General features: G+C 35.9%; 1 protein-coding gene and 1 long non-coding RNA gene across 4 annotated transcripts in view; one reads left to right on the forward strand and one right to left on the reverse strand.

The window, feature by feature from the left end:
* Nucleotides 1-8,810, forward strand: part of LOC139134571 (uncharacterized) — a 60,912-nt gene extending 52,102 nt beyond the window's left edge. For all 3 annotated transcript variants that reach the window (XR_011552813.1, XR_011552816.1, XR_011552815.1), the window contains 2 exons: nt 6,529-6,550; nt 7,385-8,810. This is a non-coding gene — a long non-coding RNA (uncharacterized lncRNA). The remainder of the gene's footprint in view (nt 1-6,528; nt 6,551-7,384) is intronic.
* On the reverse strand, nt 1,839-23,158 carry LOC139134570 (protein Spindly-like). The gene is made up of 11 exons (XM_070701468.1): nt 23,002-23,158; nt 21,612-21,805; nt 20,280-20,525; nt 19,945-20,070; nt 17,591-17,740; nt 17,264-17,362; nt 14,090-14,200; nt 6,961-7,101; nt 6,347-6,462; nt 3,832-4,019; nt 1,839-3,330 (listed from the first exon to the last, which is right to left on the reverse strand). Exons 2-11 carry the CDS (start codon nt 21,786-21,788, stop codon nt 2,804-2,806), a joined length of 1,881 nt encoding a protein of 626 aa, XP_070557569.1. The 5' UTR covers nt 21,789-21,805; nt 23,002-23,158; the 3' UTR covers nt 1,839-2,803.
* Between the last annotated feature and the right edge of the window lie 548 nt (nt 23,159-23,706).

Raw genomic sequence — 23,706 nt, forward strand, 5'->3', positions numbered from 1 at the left:
TTACAGGTGGGTTGCAATTATTTTGGACAAGCATTTTTAAAGAGTCATGAACTTTCAGATATGCCTTTTGGGGTTACCATTTTATGTGCAACTATAAGAAGGCAGGATGTGGCCGATATAGTGCTCACAGTAAGTGAGACTACCTACAATTCCCCTTGATTTGTGTGCTCAGACATTATTTACTAAAGGCTTCTTCAATTTTATCAGTTTCTGAACAATTTGAAACTTAGAATTTAATTTAAGGATTATTGGTTAAAACTGTTCCAAAATTATTGATCATGTTTAAATTCAGGAGTAAATTGAATAAGAATTCAATGTTTGAAGGTGCTAAAAATTGTACACTTGTCAAGGTAAAAGTTATCAGCAACTAAGATGGTCTCATTATACCACCTGTCAGACATGTTAATTTCCTTTGTTACAAACATTCAAAAAAATCAATACCTTTTTTTTTGCCAACACAGGTGCTACTTATTCCCTTAGTTTCCTTGAAAATATTGCATATGGCTGTCAAAAATCTATGTTGAATAAATAAAGAAATTGCTATCTTCTCTGCAGAAAAGGGGTTGATCTTCTCATTATTCACAGTGAGAAATCAGAAAATTATGATTATCAGAACTATGGTCCCAGAATTTTGAAATATGGACCAAGTTGTTCTGTGTACAGAAATTTGCTTTAGTTCAGTGAGTGATCTCCGTGTGTACGGATCATGGAGAATTGTGCGTAGCTTCACATACTGTGGTGCTTTGTCCAAAAATATCAAATCATAGTACATGGGAATCTATTTGGGAAATATTAACATTTTCCCCATAAAAAACAAGTTATGTCTGTACATTGATATATACAGTTGATAATTTATGTAAATGTACTATGCTTGAAAAGGTGGGTAAAAAGTACATGCTTGTACAATAAATTTGATTTTTGGATTCCATTAATGTTGATTCACTATACATGGTAGTCTACAGGAAAAATATGAAAAAATTTGTTCCAATATAAAACTAATAGTATCTGTGCATTTATAGATGTTTGATACATGATATAAATGTACTCATTAGCAAAGGGTGGTTATGAGTGTATATGTGTACAAGAAATTTAATTTTGGAATTTCACCGAAAATGTTGATTCACTGTACATGGTAATTGCCTGTGGTCATTGATGACGGTCATTGCCAGTGGTCACTGATGACAATCATTGCCTGTGGTCATTGATGATAGTCATTGCCAGTGGTCATTGTTGCCAGTGGTCACTGATAACAGTCATTGCCAGTGGTCATTGGTGAAAGTCATTGCCGGTGGTCACTGATGACAGTCATTGTCCTTGGTTACTGATGACAGTCATTGCCCATGCTCACTGATGATAGTCATTGTCCGTGGCCATTGATGACAGTCATTGCCAGTGGTCATTGATGGCAATCATTGCCTGTGGTCATTGATGACAGTCATTGCCAATGGTCATTGATGGCAGTCATTGCCAGTGGTCATTGATGACAGTCATTGCCTGTGGTCATTGATGACAGTCATTGCCAGTGGTCATTGATGACAGTCATTGCCAGTGGTCATTGATGACAGTCATTGCCTGTGGTCATTGATGGCAATCATTGCCTGTGGTCATTGATGACAGTCATTGCCTGTGGTCATTGATGACAGTCATTGCCTGTGGTCATTGATGGTAGTCATTGCCTGTGGTCATTGATGACAGTCATTGCCTGAGGTCATTGATGACAGTCATTACCTGTGGTCATTGATGGCAATCATTGCCTGTGGTCATTGCCAGTGGTCATTGACCGTGTTTATTGTTGGTATTCATTAACAGCAGTAATTGATGATAACAATGGACAGCGGTTCTGATAGAAGTTATTGGTGGCATTTATTGACGGTAGTTTGTAGTTCGTATGCTATATACTCAATAAATTAAATGGTGAAAAGCATTGTAACAGTACACTAAACTAACTGTGCAGCCAAGATACAAGTTTGAGGCTTTTTATTTAGTGAAACTGACCAAATTTATCTGATATGACCATACACTGGCAAGCCTTTCTTGATAAATAAATAAATGATTAAATAGGGACCTAGATGAAATATTTCAGGAAAGTAGCAATCTACAATTATCACAATTAACACTTGAGTTCCAGCTATTGTGCATCTATACACCAGAAATTATTTAAGGATAAAATCTTGTAAATTTGAAACAATAGATGTAAGGCTTGTTACAATATGTATGCTAATTTCATTGTCTATCAAAATGAGAAATATCAAGACAGAATAGAGATTATGTAGGAGAAAATATTTCTACATCTATGTAACTATTTAATTTATAACAACTAACAACACCATTGTGCCTCATCTGATTAATATCAGATGTACAGACGGTGATATGTCCACCTTTTCTTGTTTAGCCATTCTTGTTGACTGATAGTCACTTTACTACAGCAAAAGTACACGTTTTATTATATGTAGAATTTTCCCAAGTACTAAATTTATGCCAGTGCTATACTACTGACATGACTTGTTCTATTCATTTTCCAGTAAGGTTGGCAAACAGTAACTTCCCATATTAAAGCCCCCACTCAATTATCAGATTTATCTAATATAAATATTATTGACTTGATGAAATATTCAATGGAAAACAAAAGAATGACAAACTGTTAATGGGCTATTGACACATTTACTAATGCGAAAACCAGGGATTGAGAAGGGCGCCTTTAAATAAAAATAACAATATTATGACACTGCTGTTCAACCCAGTACAGATGACACTTTTAAATTATTTTTCTGGTCATCAACAGAGATATTGACCCAATCTAACCTCACTGCTGTTTGCAGTCATTTTTGACCAAAGCATCTTTGCTGTAAATGACTTTCGGGCATTGTTTACTTGCTCTTCTACGATTGATTTTATTGTTCTGAGATCCACCATTATGATGTACTTTGGCAGTTTTTTCCTGTGGTTCCTCTGAGCTATCATCCATAATATTTGTCTCACTCATTGTCCCTGATTCATTCAACACAGATACAACCTTACACATAGTTACTCGTTTTGTGATTTTGTTGGCATCTTTCGCTTCTAAATCTAGAACTTGATCATCTAAATTGGACTGATTGTCATGGCAACCAAGGTTAATTTCATTTGAATCCTCTTCTTGTTCATTTTTTGCCTTGTTTACTTTCGTCTCCTTGACTTCATCCACTTCAACATCATCGGTGTTGTTTTCAGCTTGTGATTGACAGGTTTCTATCTTCTCATTTCTTATGGATTCCCCAGTACCCTTTTTCTGTCCCTTAATTGGTACCTTTTCAACATTACCTAGGAGTATGGGTTGTTTAGCTCTCTCTTCTATAATTAGAGAAGAAACAAATGTCATTTTCATTAGACCAACCCAGAGAAGTATGTGAAGCATATGTATTTTTACCATCAGCAGAAATTTTCCAAAAATTATTGCATGGTGCATAACATCATGACATTTAAATATTATGGTACATAGAAAATGGCAGCTACTTTCAGTTGTGTTACAGAATTCATCAATAAGTATCTATCACTGTTGCACAGTGACATATCAAAACTTCATGTGAAAGTATTGAACATGAAAGCTTAGAGTATACTATCGTCCACTGCACAAACACTTTGACCACCATACTGCGGTTCAGGGAAGGGTAGTAGGGGTAAATTTGTTATTCCTTTGAACACAACTATAATAGGGATGACTGGGTTATTCCATTGAACACAACTATAATAGGGATGACTGGGTTATTCCATTCATGATTGAACACAATAGGGATGACTGAGATATTCCATTGAACACTACCAACCACTGCATCATAACAAAACTTTTCATACCATTTTCTCCATACTTGGCTTTGAGTTCTTCAAGTTTAAGGTGAAGCCTCATATTTTCTGCTCTCATTTTTTCCATTGTACTTTCTGTCATGTGTAGTTTCTTTTCTGTTTTCCAAATCTTGTCACTATCTTCAATACGTAGCAATCTCTGTGTTTGTAACTCACGTTTTACCTCAGCCATCTCTTTCCTGTCAAATTCATATCATGATGGTCAATCTTTTGAATTCATATGCGGCATGTTACGCACAATGCCAAGAACACAGCGAATGAGTAGAGAGGTGTTATAAGGAACTAAACAAATGTTTGAAATGGTAGAAAAAGATCTTTCAGCTGTTACTTTTGAATTACGGTAGTCAGGCATTGTATGTTTAAGCAATAAAGCACACCCGGCGACGGTACACTGGTCAAAAAATCGTGGTATACCGTTACTGGGTGTGATTTATTGCTATTATATCATAACAGTATATTGAAATTCTGGCAAGGAACGACAAAAACAGATTTTTGCTCAAGCTGAGAGCCTGCACGTATGCCAGCCGTGGTATATCGCCAATATACCACAGTTCTTTTCGCGTGTCAACCAATCGGATCGCTGTATTTGCGCCATTAATATACTGGTATGATATAATTATGAATATTAAATATGGTGCAATGATTTAACATGAGAGAAAGTAAGTGATAATAATAATATGAAGAAGAATGGTTTATTAATACTTAAAAGTGTGATCAAAGATCAAATTAAAATGAGTTTACAATACCAAAATATAAGAGTGCTCATCATAAGAATAACAAATCATTGTCAATGATATAGTCCCCACTTGGTTAATGAATTTGCAAACCATTCTTGGCAATGAAGTGATATTGGTCAACGGATATCCGGAAACTGGTGGAGAAAGTGTTGTATTGATATGTAAACGTAGTTGATGTCTAATGAATGAACAAAATTTGTCAGCTAAATTTGAGAAATAGTTGAGAATGCGATCAATGGTTGCAATGTGGTAACGTGAAGTCTGAGTGTTGCTTTGTTATAAATCTAGAATATGGATGGACAGATCTAGAAGTCCCTCACATGGAACATATCTGTAGGTATTGTAAATTTTGCCAAATTTTTACCTGGCAATGGAAGCTAAGTTTCACAAGTACATGACTTGAAAGTACTGGACACAAAGGGAAATACAGGGCTGTTAATCATATCTGTCAATGTAACGGCTTTATCAAAAATGGTTTCATATTCAGACCAAGATTCATCAAATTTCATCATCATATTACAAGAAATTTCTCTGTACAAAAGGCAGCTAATGTTCTTGTTGTTCACTTTTATTCAATAATGCAATCATAAAAACTAACAAAACTGGCATTTCACAAAAATTGTATACTCCTGAGTTTTTTGAACGGTCATGGTGAAAGTTGGGAAATATCAGAATCAGATTCAGAGTAATTTCCTTGCAAACTTCCAGCACTGACATTTGTTCTTGCGGTCATTTTTTATTCAATACAACGATAACAACAAGACCTGTCATATTGTAGCTCATTTTTATTCATTAAAACATTTTTATTCAACAAAAACAAACATGGCTATCTGGCAGCCATATTGGATTATATTGCTAAAATGTCCAAATGCAATTTACAGTTCATTGTCCTGGTGCCAAGTTTGTAGATGTTAAATACAGAAACAAAATAACCATCATGCCATATTGGATCGTATCACAAAACAAATCAACGTGCATATCTATGATATAGGGAGTAATGCCTGTACAAAGTTGGAATGAAACCGCTCCAGGCACCTCTTAGAAATTTGTGTGAACGGACACGGATGCACAGACATGACCAAACCTATCAGTCCCCCCCGGACGCTGTCTGTGGGGACTAAAAAGGCACAAAACTAAAAACAGGGCATATAAAAAAAATAAAAAAAAGACACAAAATGTCAAAATAATGGTACAACACAAAACTGGAAATTGACAAAAAAGGAAATCAACACTGAACAGAAAAAAGGTAAACACACAATGAATGAAACTTAAAATCAATGACAAAAACCAACATTAAACACTAAACACACTGATGGGATAAGTATGCAATTGGTGACAATGAAAAAAGACTGCACTGAGATACAGAGATTCTGATCATTGTCAACATTGTCTGTTGATCAGGTATATTTTGATCAAGAGCCGCCATGAAGTTAATCAGATGGAATGTATGAGTGATATTAGATATGCTAAAGTATTCAACTCTGGTGAACAGAAGTCAATACACATGAAATAAAAATAACAATCATAAATCATTGGAGCAAATATTCTATCAATGCATGTACTCAGAATTCCACAAATGAATTCTAATAAAAAAGAATTTCCTTTGGTATTTAGAGGCATGTCAGACAACTACCACATCAATTAGCAAATGTGACCTTTGTCTTCATAAAAACCCAATGTGGTGTTTCCATCCTACAGTTTGTGACAACTGGTACTCCAGAAAACATTAAAATTCACTCCATTTGAACTTTGAAAGTCTGTTTACTTACTTGGATAATTTTAGTTGTTCTTCAAAGAACTGAATCACATTTTTCTTGTCACCGAGTGTTTCATCTGATAGTTGTTTGTGGAATTCACTTACTTCTTTGTTAACTGCTGTTTCAGCCTGTCAACAGATATGTCAAATGTGAAATCTTTACTCATGAAAAGTTATCTTTCCCTTTTTTTGCAGAGCTACACATGGAATCCTACGGGTAGGCCATCAGCAATATTAAATATACTTTAATAACAATGCCATCTTTAAAAATACTTTCATGACGAACTATCAGTACTATCAATTTAGTGACATCTCCATGTATGCTACATATTGAAATTTTTCACAGACATTCACTCATATAACTTTGGCTAACATGTGCTAAATGAACATAAAATAGAAGATATTATAAACTGACTGCAGTAAACATGGTAATGTTCAGTTACTTGCAAAACCATACATACCTTGCCATAATATGACCAAAATATTAAATGGTACATGAAAACCTTACATTTGAGTATAAGGCTTTCCGTGTTTATATGTAAATGTGATAGCATGACATATATCAAAGAAAGACACACATCTAAAGCTTTTTATCACATCATCTTCTGATAATTGACATTCTCTTACCTCTAGATGCTCAAAGCTTGTTAATTTTTCTGACAAGACTTTGACCTGTCCTCTACTTTGCATGAGAGCAGCTTGCAGTCTTTGTATTTGTGCATGATCAGCTTGATAGCTACTCATTTGTAACAATGCTGCTATCTGGCCCTGCAAAATAAACACCAAACAACAACACAATCATACATTATCAGCTTGATAGCTACTCATTTGTAACAATGCTGCTATCTGGCCCTGCAAAATAAACGCCAAACAACAACACAATCATACATTATCAGCTTGATAGCTACTCATTTGTAACAATGCTGCTATCTGGCCCTGCAAAATAAACACCAAACAAAAACACAATCACACATTTTCAGTATAAGAATTATCATCATTATCAGTACAGTGTTACAAAATGAACTTGTGGATGTTCTTTTTGCCCCACCAGACAATCCATGGATGTTCACAGTTTTCTCAACCAATCTCAATCATCCTGTACAACTGTGGAATGACAAAAAAGTACAAAGGAATGTGACCATATGTCATCACTACCACTGTCCCATCCCATCTGACAATACTCCTTTGGTGATGGACACAGGTTAATTTATTGTTATTTGGGCAGACATCTTAGTCTTGATACAAATCTCTCTATGCATTGAGAAACATAACATCATCCGTACAGAGATTCCTACATCATTAACCATAACATTTCCAACTGCAATGATATAAATTTTAGGTAGACATTATGGCAGTTCACTTTGTCCAACATTATGATAAGTCTTGGATACTTACATTGGTTTGGTAAAAAATGTCATTTAGAAACCACTATCTGATTACTTTTGATAATTTCTAATATGCTGGTCTTTGTAGATTACACTGCTTGATATATATTGAAATACTTTTTATCATTTTTGGTGCAAAACAAGTTTTGGAAGTCCTTGTTTGCTTGCTCTACCATGAGATTTTGGAGTTCCTGTGGAACAATTCAATTTGTGAAAACAAACCACTTAGGAAATAACTATCCCGTAGTTGATTGTAAAAATACCCATGGTATACTATTTATACATTAATATTTTGTTGTTTTATATAAATGACACACCAGCAATGTGTTTGCTATTAGCTGACTTTGTATTTAATATTTACTTAGTTACAATACTGCAAAGGTGAGTGTTAAGCCTCATTACTGAAAATTCAGATTTCCTTATTGGAGCACAAACAGTGATGTCTTTGGTGATTAGATAGGTTTCACTAACCCTGAATTCATTAGACTGAACTATTACAACTGATGCAGTACCAGAATAAATACTCAGTTGCATCAACTAGACTTAATCAACAATCAGTTATCCTGTGTTTCAACTCCCTTTACCATTCTACAATATTTACACTCATATAGAAACAAAGCAGAGCCATTCAAGGTTGATACGGTAAATGAGAAATTTAAATATGCATTCAACAGAATAGCCTGCCTCCAATAATGTGTTTTAATGTTCACTTCTCAATGATATTGTATTTAATTAGCAAATAGGTCTTTTACTGTTATGTATAAAGTTCAGTGCAAGAAATATATGTAGACAATCAGTTAGTCTGTTTTTTCAGGCATGATGGTTTGAGAGCCAACGGTTGAATCATAGATGAAATGTGATCTTTAACTAATTTGACCCTGCAACTACAGATGCCAGCCTACAGAATTTATTGCCAGTAAAGAGAGTTACATCAGGATAGAAAACCATGATGTGATAATTTCAGTAGACTTGTAAGCCATTTCATGCTCATAGTACACATAAATATTGGGAATTTATTCAGCATGATGAAAGCTACAATACTTTTCATTTTCGTCAGTATCATTTTCATTAATGTATCAACTCATTTTTTATCATGCACTACATTTCACAATACAATATTTGAAAATGTTACTTGTAAAGTTGATTTTGAATTTATGGATCTTAGATTTATGGATCTGAGATTTTGTGATTAGAAAGAAGGATACAAATTGGAAAAACTTACACCAAATTATTGACATGAAAGGGACAAAAGTTGCTCTTTTTAAACTTTTGTTTGAAGTGCAAAGTAGTTTGTGATGTTTGACTTTTTGAAACATGCTGAACACTGATCGACTGTGTACAACCTCAACTGTTAATTATTAGTGAAATATATTATGGTCTATCCTAAAAAATCAAATTCAGCTTTCCCTTACATTGTGGTAATGTTTATTTGTCAGATAAAGCAAGTCAGGATAGGAACAATCCATTTTATCTGGAAGTCACAGATGAAATAATCTGTCAGCATTCAGCAAAGGGTTAATTTTTGACACTTTAGCAGTTGTGTACTGATGCAATATTGTACATTGAGTGACTTTATGCAAGTATTCTATGTTTTCTTGATATCTCTGTAAGGTGAAGGAAAGAGTGACTTAGTCCCTTTAATAATCATTTTGTAACATATTAGCCTTTTAGTGCATGAATGAATGGATGTCATCAAACAACAACTACAACAATAATTTCTCTACAATCACTCCAACAAAAATGTTACATACTGCGTACAGTTGTTACTTTTGAACCAAGACTCATAAAAGGAACACTGATTTATATCAAACAATAATTGTTTGTAGCTATGTGGTCAAATGGTGTGACTTCAAAATGTGACCACACCATGCTATAGATGATGATATCAATTAAATAGTTGACTGACTTTACAATTTCCCCAGTGGCCTTCTTTGACTAGTCAAGCATTTCAAAAGATGTATTGCAAGGTCTAGTCTCTTTGGCATTCTCCTTTGTCAAAGTGAACATTTCAAGACCAGGATTTCAACACAATAATTCCTACAAAGTGATATTGTTGTTAATCAATTTCATTCTAACACAGAATAATGGGTCTTCAAGTTTTGTTCCCATCTGACCTGCATCACTAAGTTTTATCACTTTCATCATATGCATGTTTGCAGCAATACTTTCAATGCTAAAATTGAAGCCAAGATGAAAAAACTACAACGGCTGAAATAACATACTGTCCATGATCTTAGAGAGTGACTTTATCATCTTCAAATCTCCATTTTACAGTTCTGTCGATTAAATTACCGTAAACAACAGGATGTGACAAAAACATGTTTTGGAAGAGGATTTCATTCTTATTCAACTGTTGGGTGAGTCAGGCATATCTGTTCAAAAGTGTCATTGTAGTCATAAGTCGTATTCTGTAATTTATTTTCTCAAGGTAAAATTACACTGCAGACAACAGTGTGGTATATCAGAGAACTCTAGCTGGAAACTCATAACACTTCATACTCATCATTTTTAGCGGTAGCAATGGTGATTATTGTCAGAGAAATAGCCATTTCATAAAAGATACAGTCAAAGAGATCCACATGCCTGCTGATGAGAACACAAGGCAGTGATTTAAGTGATCTATTAAACTCCAGTGATGCTGGTGTACTAAAATGCTAAAAGAGTATAATTGTCATCTCACATGTCAAGACTGACAATGGGGCCAAAGGTGAAACTCTTTGGGAGACAGATAGCTGATCTGTCTCATAAATAACATGTTTCTGTCTCCCAATTTGCTTCCAATGAAGAAAGATTACACTGGATTTAAACAGCAACAAAAAAACCACGCATCAGAGTATTGACTCTGGAGGGGTTAATTTACACGTCCAATTCTGGGCATTTTGCAACAATTTTTTGGTTTTGTTGCAAATTAAGGAAAGAGCCATCAGAAGCAGAGTGTGAAATGACCTGAAGGGGTTTTATCTGAATACGATGGAAAGACAGGTGTTATTTTGCATTGTGTAAAGATGAAGTGATCAAACTGACATTATAACATATGGCCTGTGTAGAGGCATAGCATTCATTTCCATACCCTGGGATGTAGAAGCTGAGACTATATTAAAACCAGATGGATGACACTTAACTCTGGAAAGTGGCAATATTTCCATGACATCATAGTGTAGTGTACACACCAATGGACCACTTAATTGAGGGAATAAAACAGTATAAGAGGCTGCTGAATTTTTAACAACTTAAGTTGCGGCTTTGGTGCTGAAGCTTGGTGTTTTGATATGCTATATAGTTGATGTGTGTGTGAAAATTGGAGACAAGGTTAAAAAGACCCTGCCCCTCATAAAATGATTTACTTTATGTTGGGAATTCATTTGTGCTTTTGATATCATGTCCTTCAAAACTCAAACAAATCCAGAGTGATTGAAGAGTGCTGTGACTAATTTTCAAAGTAGGGGGCATTTGTGAAACAAAGAGAGAAAATTCAACGGGGTGGTAACATAAAAGAAGCATGTTGTCATGCACAATGAAATTATGACATAAGAGTGTTCTAAAAAATAGAAGTGTATGGAGGTTGGAGAATAGCCAGCCATCTTGGCCATGAACTGGCCCTAATGTCTTGTTATAAAGTATAGGCAGATAATTTTCCACCTATCCTAAGTACCTTCTTTTTCTTTCCGAAGTACCCTACTCACTCAAATTCAATCTGAAATGATTCATTGTGATTTCCCCTGATAAATTATCAAAAAGTGATGTATAAAGTATGACACTGGTTGGAGTGTTCAAATCCTTGCCACAACTTTTCCAGATTTCCCAGCACAATGTCCAAATAATGGGTTTGGACATAAAAACCAGTCATTCTATGGCCATGACGGAACCTCTTATGAAATAAATTGGTACGCTTCAGACACATGTGGCATTGTTTTTGATCCGTATATGTTTTGTAATGATATGAAAGATGAATTAAAAAGGCTGTCTGAGGTTGCCATTACAAAATACTGTTATAGTGTGCCATCAATGTACTGTTATAGTGTGCTATCAATATGTCAAGTTTGAAGGGTAGGATGATGACATAAAATATACATCATTCAGCAAAACTGGAATGTATCATAAACATAATGGACAAGATGAGTTAAAAAGTACTCTTGGTCCTGTTGAAAGCAAGAATACAACAATAAAAGAAGATTCTGGGGAGGCTGTAGGAAGGTGATATTCCATAAGATCAATAAATGAAATCCAATGTCTTCTACCACATGAATGTGAGCAAAACATGGATCTAATTTGAGAACATCAGTGTTTTCCAATTTCAGCTTTGTTTTAACTATCAACAAACATGTTGTCTCCATTTCTACATGACCCATGACCTTCAAGATGACCTTGATGACTACATCAACTAACCATATTTCAGGTGAAAACTAAACCATCAAATTTATCAACAATGTCATGGTGACATTGTTGGTGAAAACTAAACCATCAAATTTATCAACAATGTCATGGTGACATTGTTGGTAAATTTGATTGTGCATTTTGTTAAGTATTGGATATAATTAAAAAACACCACGGAATATACAAAGCAAAATCATTAAAACTGCTGCCCTTGGATTAGAATTAATACACGAAGGTAGGATTTATGCCAGTGTGACAAGTTAAAGTATAATTTATGTGAATCACAGTCACTTAATTTCAACACTCAATTTCAGGCTTTTGGAACCTAATACCTAGATAGGCACATACTTCTAAAGAAACAGTCAAATGGTTGTAGTTTTTCCAGAATTTGAATTAACCAGAGTAGAAAACATACTTATCAATCTGTAATTTAAACAAACACACACATCCTATCTCTCAACAGATGATTTTTAGACCAAAAATATATTGAAAAGTACAACACTGCTAATTTCAGCTTAATTAAAATAATTTGAATCAGACATGGGGGACACAGAAACAAAATTTCCAAGCATCAGGGAAGTAGTCATACAGATTTTTCAACCAAAAACAACAAAAAATGTCACCACTTATCCTATTTCTTTATCAGAGCAGCATATTTGATTAAAGAGAATACTCTAATAGATCTGATAATTAGCTGGAAAAACTGATAAATAGCAGAGTGAAGAGAATACTCTAATAGATCTGATAATTAGCTGGCAAAACTGATAGATAGCAGAGTGAAGAGAATACTCTAATGGATCTGATAATTAGCAGGCAAAACTGATAGATAGCATAGTCACGTTTGTGTTGTAGTAAACTTTCACTTTTGAATCAAGTGGTCTATTTTTGTGCTCCTTTTTTTCCTTTTTTACCAGCAACTGATGTATCTTACACAAGCATTTCAGTGTTCTCCCTGGATAAGGTAACAGGGGCGTGGCGCCCTCTTGTAAATTCCGAGCGCCCCCTTGCCAGAAATGAAAAAGATTTTATTTTTTTGAAAAATAAAACAATAAAATGTACGGGGAAAAAACAGTTGACCGTGATTCACAAGCAAAATGCAAGCGTGAGCGTCGATCCTGAAGGCTGCAAACGTAATTCTCATCGATCTTGCAAATCTCGCGAGTTTGTGATGTCATCCGAGATCATAAGCCCATGTGCAACTCATTGATGGCAGCCATATCATTGCATGGTACAGGCTGTAACGTTAGCCAAGGTCCCTCCATAGGGACCGTGCATTAGGTAACTGACTTAGCTGAGTAAACATGCCAAGGAGCTTGAGGGTAACCAAGGACAGCAGAGTACACTGAAGTTTTTATAGGAGGTTAGAATTTCGCTTGTGTATTCCTAGCCAAAGCAAAACGACCTATTTTTAGGCTCGGTCGGACGTGTACGTGTATCAGGCTGAGAACACTTAAGCTTAAGTATTATGGTGATAATTTTGACATCGATAAATAAATGTATGTCTGTCGCTATGCTTTCGTTTTCAAAAAATGTAATCTTCATTGAAATCAGTGAACTGGAATAAAAGTTATGGAACACTGTCTCAGATTTCTTTTCCTTTGAGTTTTTTATACAAAAAAAATCTGAAAAAATACTCCCCAAGTGCCACCAAATAACACCATTTTAATCTCTGTTTTTCAAAAGGGAAGTAGCTCCTGGCCTCCCCCGCGACCGCTTACGCGGTCGCTTGTGGTGCTTCGCACCACGTCTTCGCCCTCTTGTAAAAAAATCCTGGGGAGAACACTGCATTTCCTTTACCACTTCTATTATAAAACAATGATTTATTTGCCAAGTAGTAAAAAACCATGGCTAGGTCATAACAATACGTGTATCCTTCATTTCTTGTCATGTATTGTGATAAAAATTTAGTTTTTAAAAAATGGCTTCCCACAAACATTTCTTTGATCACCACTTTATATACCAAACAGTAATCATAAACATAAATGGATACAACTTACCTTCATCTTAAGAAGTTGCTGTTTCTTGATGTTGTATTGTTCTTTCAAGGAATCATGTTGGACTTTTAGAGATATCAATTTCTTTTCATTGTTTCTTCTCCTATCATCCACCTATGATAACACCAAGACATTAAAAATAAAAGATGGCACTAAATATCAGAAGATATTGGGAAATAACACAGATTTGAATGCAAAGGGAAGACAAAGGTATTATCTTGTTGTTTGTAGAGCTAGTCAGTCTATGAAAACCAATATCCTGACTCTGGTTACAAAATGTAACTATATGAACAGTCTTGAACTATTTGTGGACAGCTACTACTCTGACCTTCAAAGGTAACTGTCACTTTGACTATGGATATGAAAAGAAACAAATTTTGTACCTCGAAACATAATTTTTACTGTGTATCAGCACAAGAAAACAAAAGAATTGCTGGATATTCCATAGATGGCACTGTGACACATAATGAAAGAGTTCTTTGTAAGATAGTGCAGAGATCTTGCCCATAGGAAATTCTTTACACATTATTTGGTGTTTCTTCTCAAACCATAAAAGCACAAGATTCAAGAAGGCGGGAAAGATACACTTGGGCAGTTAGTAGGTGATTTCTTCAATTGCACTTTGAAGGCAAATACCAATTAAGTTTGAACAGAAATGCTGCTCTAGCTAGAAAGCATTTCAAAACCATTACAGAAACAAGACTTACAACAGATGTCACATCACATCTTTATATTCAGCATAAAGAACAGAGTTGAGGAAGTCTGACCTTAAATAAATGATTCCATTAAGGAGCATATCATGAAATACTACCATCTTACTGGGTTTTGGAGTTTTTTGTAATGACAGATCCTACATTGTACATTGTATGTTGCAATGTAATAACATCAACATGATCAATATTTAGTGAATAGTGAAAAGTTAAAACACATGACAGGATTCAATAAAGTATTTTCACAAGCAATATATTCTTCTGTAAATTCTCTGACAAAATAAAATGGATCACACTGCTCATGGAAGATATTTCTTCCAGCTCCTGATAGTGACAGCTTGAAGGACAGCAACTCTGAGGCCTCCGGAGTACAGCCCTATGCTACTACAAATGCCACTGACATGGCCCACTACAACCTATTCAGAGATGCAGTGACCTGTAGGTATAGTTACGAGCCATGTGCTAAAAATTGAGCAAACCAAGAAAAGCAATTTCCATTGTTACACGATATGGAAAAAATATTTTAATGCTGGGCTGGCAATAGAAAATACTTAGCTGTCAAAGAAACTGGAAAAAACTTTACTTCTATACTGTAATTTAATAACAATGTCAAATGACAGTATTCACAATCAATTTTATAAAATGTGCTATACCATTACCAATCCATTCAAAAGTATGCACCATTTAGTCTGTCAATAAATATAAAGGGTTGGGTAAACAGTGATAACTCTATATGCTGACTAAAACAGCCTGTTTTGAAAATAGCACTTGCACCACAATAAAACTGGGGAAAATGAATGCATTTAATATTTAAAAAACAACAGCATAATATCATGCTTTCTTGAGGGCAGTGTACAGTCATACCCTTAGACTTACATTTAAACAATATAAAGTCTAGCGTTGAGTGGAGAATGCTTGATTACAAAATAATTAGGTTTAAACATTGAAAGCGATGAGTGTATCCTAGAAACCAAAAATCTAATCCAAATTAAAGCCTCAAGAGCTGCAAATGTGTTATAAACTGATCTCAAAATGTCCTCAGTTTTCTAAGTTTTCTTTGAATAAGACCAACTAAAGGCTGAAAAGTGTATATCACTGTCATAAGTGTTGAAAGTGGCATGTAAATTGAAATGTTTTAACAACATTTTAGATTTCCCGTCATTTTCAAAGATTAATCATGTAGCAGAGAAAATAAAGAACACAACAACAAATGTTGGCCATTGTGCATTGTGCATTCAAAAAAATGATATCATGCTTGTTTCTGGGTATGATCATGATCTGTATGTGCAGGAAATACTGTTTTTCATACTTTTCCATGGGGGCATCATTTTATGAGTAAAGCACCCGCTTATCATCCAGCCTGTAAAAATGTATAGGCATGGTCCACATCAGTGAGCAGTGATACTTGTATACATGTCCTTCAGTTAGCACATTTACATTAACCGTCTTTGGTTTGAAAATAAAATCATGAAAATAATGTATAAACTTTGCAGCTATTGGGGCTTTAAGTGTAAAAGTCTACGAGTAAGACAAAGTTTCTTATTCATGACCAGAAAGACTTATATGGTAAAATTGGCATGTCATCATTCCATCTGTGATGTCACCACCTCCTTGCAAACTTAGTAGACTGATATGGCAGAGTAACAAAGTCTATGTCTGCATTTAGATTTCAGTGATGACAAAATATGCAAAATCTATAACAATACTTTACACTCATATAAACGTTACAAGTTAGGAAGAGGGATATAATTTGACAAACACTGAACCACCTAAGGCCCACTAGCTGTATCTTTTAGCATTATTTTTGTGATTTTATTTCCAAACTAAAACAAGTTTGTGGGAATGTACTCATTGAGGAGTGTTTATACAAGTATCATAAACTGTCCACAGGGACTGCATGTGCAATTTTGGAAAGATAAATAATAAACGTTTGGCCAAACATAAAATGGCGCCCTCATACAAATAAAGCAAAAACACTACGTCATGCATATATGCATTGGAATCTTCAGAGAAACAAAACAGAGTAGTCCAGTATAATGCATAGCTGAATGTTTTGCACTTGGACATTATATGCTTTGTTTTCTTCGTAATATCACAGTTTTTAAAAATGGCGGGAAATCAAAATAACAGTTAAAATTTAAATTTACTTGACCAATTTTTCAGTTGTAGAAGACTATATCCTTTAAATTTGTAGAATTTAACCCTTTCACCGCCATGGTTTGGTCAAAACCCATTGTTATCAATGGTAAGCGTGGACCTTTTTACAGGGAATTGAAGGTGAACAGGTTAAAGAAAACCAGAGAAAATAGAAAGCCTTTTTCAGGTTAACAAAGTTCAGCAGTTACAGCTACAGGGGCTTTAAGAATTTGGAAATATTTAAAATAGATAAACTGGCACAAGAAAAGAACTTGAAGATTAGACAAGCCATGACTTGGATTGTTAGGTAATAAGATTAAACTTGACCTACCTCAGCAAAGAGTGAATTTCCTTTTTGATTGGTATCAACTGACTGCATTGTAATGGTATCTAATTGTACTTTTAAATCTGTTACTTCTTCTCGACTTTTCTGCAGGAGATAATGAACAGCCAACTTTCAACAACAGATTCTGTAACAGCTCCTACATTCTCTCACTCTCCAACTCTCAGTGCCACAACACTACTTCAAATGTAAATCATCATCAATAAAATAAAACCCACAATGTAATAAATTAAACTACAATAAATTTGTAGGATAATTTATGTTTTGCTATAAGTAATTGACTACATAGGTATACAAAGGACTTCATGCTGTTACCTCTAGTGCATTGAAATAAGATGTAGATTGCTGTTCAAGTTCTTCCATTTCTTGTCTCAATGTGTCAATCTTCTGTTCCTGGGATACTTTGCAAGCTATGGTTTGTTGAAGATTATCCTTAGCGTGTTTCAATTCAAGACTTAATGAATCCTGTAAATCAAATATAAAGAACTCACATCAGTTTACTGTTAGAAACAAATAGAACCTCAAGGACGCTTCATCAAGTCTTTTGAAGACACCAAGAAATTAATATTCGCCTGCAGTGTGACAATTTGTGATCTGTTCAAGGACATGTTTCAAACATACAGAAAGGATGAAGACATGAACAGTAAACCAGTGTTTCCGCTGCCCGCTCGCCAAATCGCAAATGCGAGAAAAAAGTAGCGTTTGGCGAGAAGATTTTGGCAAAAGTTAGCCAAACTTGCGAATCGAAAATTGCACTATGACGTCATCACTTTGTCTGTCCGCGCGCACATCGATGTCCTGCATTCAACTTGAGACGTCATGCTTTATCTCTCTACATCCCCGACCTTATGCGTCAGGAGATCCTATTTGTAACACATACAGTATGAATAAATTGTAACGAAATAACTCACAAATTAATAGTACCGCATGTATATCATGACTAGTTGACTAAAATGTTGCGAAGTTTTGGGTTTGACGACGCGCAATGTGTGATAACTCCGTGCAGTGACAGCCATGTCATCGTCAACACTGAAGGATCGTAGTGACTGTGAAACTAAGCAAAAACGGCAAACTTTCCTTTTTGACTTTGGCTGCTCCACCAATATGGGGGGAACCACCCCTACAACACACATTCTACGCGCAAGTAAAGCTATGAAATGGAAAGAAAGATTATGATCAATGTACGAAAGTCGACCATGAATTTGGAAAGGAAGGTAGCGGCATGCATACACATGGCATTTTTTAGAACGTAGAGCGAGTAAGGCACACCTGAATAACGAAACTGTTCGTGGTGTATTGCTGCCAACAAGAAAATACCTTTACTGGCGTTAGAAACTTGTGTGAATTGGCTTCCTTAAATATAAATTCGCGACAATTTTCAGTGTATCACGGACCGTGGTGTATTGTGACGTGACATCGGACTTTCAGAGAAGGCGCTCGCTCGTCCGCTTAGTCGCCTAGTTGTGCATTCACATCGTGCAAATACGCTAAGTCTTGTCGCGATATTTGAGCATTTAACTTGATCGTCAGTGAAACAAAAAGATGTTTCTCCATATCAAAATGGTATATATTTGATATTTTACGGTTCTGTTTACATAATAGAGACGTGAACATTTGGATTTATGATTTCCGTGATTTCCGCGATCCATGGCAAGCTTGCTGTGAATACACACTGACGTCTTTGATGATGACCCCTGACCCGAGCGCCATTGATACGCTGTGCGCTGTCCGAGCGCCGAGCTTCGCTTGCTAAACTTCAAGCGTAAAGCAAATGTATTGGAAGTCTAAAAAATGCACATATTTCTCAAGTCTGAGAGTATTTTACTTTCGAACTGCTACGAGAATGGATATCTGATTAGTTTGAAAAAACTAGTATGCTGAACCAGGTTTCGTGCCGTTGTCTGTAGCGATATGTACAGTATCGCACGATAGCGATTTCAGGTTTGTTACTGAATATAGTTGCATACGCCTAACTTTGGACAAGTGTCGCTCGCGTGGTGTCGCTTGAAATTCGGACAAATTTTATGTTGTATGCGTGGATGATGTTGGCACCTTGTAATCTGAACCATAAATTGGTGTTACTTTTAGTATCCATAGTAGCACTAACAGGGTTTATTTCCGTCATTCTTACGGAAAATGCAGACAAATATTTATTTTTGCATATTAATGAGAAAGAAATGACGTCATTTGTGATCAGTGGTATCGGCTTGGCTAATTGAAATCTTGTTTGGCAAATAATTTTTTAGGGCTTCTAGCCAAATTTGCTACAAGATTTTGGAACCCAGGGGAAACACTGGTAAACTACACTCTTTAATGAGGCAAAATATTACAGAAGTTAACAGCTCATTATAAATATTTATCAGTACAACATCAAATCACAAATGATTGACATCAACCAGTGCTTTCCTTGAAGAGTCACTGGTGGAGCTGAAGAACTAATCTGCTTTTGTCTCAATGATGACATTGACAGTACAATGCTGTAATTCACCAGTGACATTATTCCCATGAGCCAAAGCTTCATTCCTGCTGAATGATGACACTTTCAAATATTGTAGTAACACCTCCAGCTGTTGTTGGAAAGCGGCGAGTGGTGTATTATCATGGATACATTTTGTAGACTTAGTTTTGGCTAAAACAATGTACAAATGCATTTGAACACAAAGTCCTACCTTCTCTGATTTCAGTTGACTGTTTTCTTGATAAAGGCTTAGTAATTCTTCATCATCAAATGTGACATTCTGTTTTTGTTGCAATTTCTGTTTTGTATCTTCAAGCACGTCTTCAAGATATTTGATCTGAAAGAAGAGTACAGAAAATAAATTAAATTTTTTCAAGGGTATCTAAGCTTTGAAATCTAAATGTTCGTACTTAACATTTAGGTTCAGACAAATCATAGAACGTATCTGAATGATTTGGAAATGTGTCATTTGGTTGAAACCACACCCAACTACAACTGGAAACCTAGTGACAAAGCATATTGATTTGGTGATAATGTAACACATACTTTTTCTTTGAGTTGTTCTTCCACAATACCAGCATTCTCTGATTCTCTCTGAAGAGTTTCATGCTTGGTCTCCAATTCTTGTATTTTCCTTGCTTGTACAGTGTCTTTCTGTCGCTGATATGTTTCTGCCTCTTTCAGGTTGTTTACTGATTCTTTGACTTGTTCTAATTCTCCAGTCAAAGTCTTTTCAATTTGTTCCTTGACAGATAACTTCATTGACAGACTGTACTTGTCTTGTTCTAATTCCTGTTTGTTTGAAAAATTCACAGATTATACAGTAATCTTGTATTACGCCTACACAAGGTCCACTGGAACACTTCTGAAATGTCTCAGGCCAAATACTGGCATAAAAAATTATGTGTGAATGGTCTTTCATTCTGGTCCTGGAACGTTTCATGTTTGAGACTATGTTGCCATCCAGACCTGAGCCGGTGTACAGATTAACTTTATCCGCAATAACCTGCCTGAATGGACTGAGCTGCTTCAGCAACGCTCTAAAGGCCCTCATGCAGCATGTACTATAATGTATGACATTCAACTTGCTTTCACTACAGTGGCTGCACAGACTACTGCATCTCAGGCAACAATTGGTCTGATAAAGAGGTCAAATTACTGATTTCAATCAGCTTAGACGAAAGCATCAAACCAATGCTGAACCAAACATGAGGGGACAGCCATGTTTACAACAAAAATCACTGCAATTTAGGCTGTGCAAAAGGGGCTCAACCAGACAGCCTAGCAGTGCCACCAGAAAATCAAGTCGCCGAAACTTCGATACAAGGAACTTGTAGACAGCAACAGATGAAGTGGTACAGAGAGAATCTCAATGCAGGAACTGTCTCAAAACCAAAGGACCATACCCACAATTTTGCAATGTTGTATGCTCGGCCATATACATACATGTATTTTGAACTGGAAAGGGCACATTAAAACAGCGAAACAAAGACAGTGGCACTGCCTTAGTTTCCAAATGGACTGCTCTCAAGATGTGTTGAGTAAAAGACATCACACTTGCATTTCTTTACCAATGCTGATGTTGATCTTACCCTGTATCAACTTTTCCTAGAACCACATCCCTTTATCTGCCAAGTTCATATTTCACCATCAGGTCAAGTTGGTTAAAACTACTGAAGCAAACATGACGATTTGAAAACAGAGATACTGTAAACATGATTTTCACAGATGAAAGTTGCTATAGCAAAGAAACCAAGCCAAGTAGGCAATAATTCATATGGTTTTTGGCTCAATACCGCTTTTTACTGACATGGCAGATGGGAAGTGATACTGTCTGGCAGGTAAAGGGTTCAAATCCATATAATTGGCATAATGTACCTGAAGTTTTGATACATGGTCACTTTGCATGGATTCCAGCCTTGTTTCTAATTCTTCATTCTGTTCTAGTAAGTGTTTGCCTATCTTGGCTGCTTTTTGGACATTCTCCCTTTCTGCTTCAAGTTCATCTCTCAACCATTTTAGCTGACTTTCTTGATCACAGTCGTCAAATTCCATGATTACTCCAAGGAATCCTGCAGACAATATAACAGATATGACATGATGGTTATTACTATATTATAAATGTTTGGTAAAACACTGAAAACACTATTATGGATGCATGTAAACAACGGAAAAACTTTAACGAAGTTTAGGTATGTTTATGTAAAAATTATTCCACAATCTAATATTGTAGTGTACTTGTCACTGTCACTGTGGAGGCATTATGAAATACAGGCATTTGAATCACTGTGCATGAAGGCCCTGATGAGACGTGTAACCGTCAATGGAACTTTGTTGCTGAGCATTCACGGCACTCTTACTTGCTGGCCTTCTTTTTTCTTGTTGCATCACAGGGACTTTCACATACAATAATATTCCTGTGATAAGAACGCAAAGCCAAGTGTGAAGTGAGACGTGAACAGTAATATTCAGGTCATTTTGTGAAAGCAAGGGACCGTGCGCCGAGTAAGATCTCCATTACTTTGTGTTTGTAGCATTCCAAACTTAATTTGTACACTGATATTATAGCAGCAGCTAAACTACTGGGATGTTATTTCCACATCTCAAATCATTATAAACCTTGATTAGAATTATGATGTCTTGTCAACTCAAATAGCAACAAGTTGTATCGTAACTGATGAATATTCAACTTGCCTGATTGATGTCTGCAATATTAGTGATTAACCCTTAAGTGTTCTGAGTAAGACCATGGACGTAGTTTTAGGTCCATGGTAAGACCATGGAGCTATCAAAAGACTCTTTTGGTAGTTCCATGGCTAGACTACGCATGGATGGTAAGACGTCCATGGACTTAGCTCTGCATGGCGGGGCTGTGTGTTACCACCATATAACGCGAGTAACACACAGCCCTGCCACGCAGGACTAAAGAGTCGATGTTGAGCACAGTCACCTGTGACCGTCGGTCTATTCCGCTCGGCGTCTATACCCCCATAGACGTGTGTACATATGCCTGACTTCTCAGACATATGTGCACACGTCTATGGGATTGGGGGCATAGACGCCGTGCGGAATAGACCGACTACAGTGACTGTGTAATGTTAATTATTGTTAAACTTACAAGTGACAGTGACATTGAGCGTATCCAGGGTTATAAATAAGATCATGGACGTAAAAACGATTGATTACCATTACAGTGATAGTCAGTTTGATTTCGAGTGGTGTTAAGTTATGGAAAAGACAAAAAACAAACTCAAAACGGTTTACTTACAGTGTAGTATGTTGACATCAACCTCAGACGAACTGTCTGAAATTATAAATATGGCGGCAATTTTCTGTTCGCCCAATCAGAACTCAGATTGAGCAGATTACTGAGGTTCTCTGTCCCATTTCTACCGCTGGCTGCGCTATGCTGAGGATCTAGTGTCCGAGCTGGTGAGCGAGACTCCGCCTGTGGTGTCATTGCAAAGGTACAGTGTCTTTTAAAAAGACAATCGATTATGTATTCGGGCCAGTTGTTGTCACCAATGATTGATTAGTTTTAATGTATTTTTAAAACATCGCTTAAGAGTCGTAAATGATGCAATTTGTGATGTTGTCGTTATCACATGCGCAGCGTACGTCTAATGAATATCCAATAAAACAAAACAAAATCATCGTGACAAGGGCCACCTTTACACTCTCTACTGTACTTACAACCTGTATTATTTGGTATATGTCCACTAGCACTTTTCTTTGATATGTGTGCACTTTTCTTTTACTTTTTAGCCATACTTTCTTAAGTCGTGTAGATATCGTGCAATTTTCCATTTTGCAATATATTTAAAGCCACAACTGTTTTCACTTTCTTCAACTTTCTTTTGCCTTTTCCACCAGCTGTCGTCCTGAAGAAGGCAACCAGCGAGTTGCCGAAACGTCGGTATTTTTTAGTAAAGTTTTGAAAATCATGAAGTTTACTGCCGCTTTTGTACTACGC

Source organism: Ptychodera flava, chromosome 6 (genome assembly GCF_041260155.1).
Source record: "Ptychodera flava strain L36383 chromosome 6, AS_Pfla_20210202, whole genome shotgun sequence".
Classification (NCBI taxonomy): domain Eukaryota; kingdom Metazoa; phylum Hemichordata; class Enteropneusta; family Ptychoderidae; genus Ptychodera; species Ptychodera flava.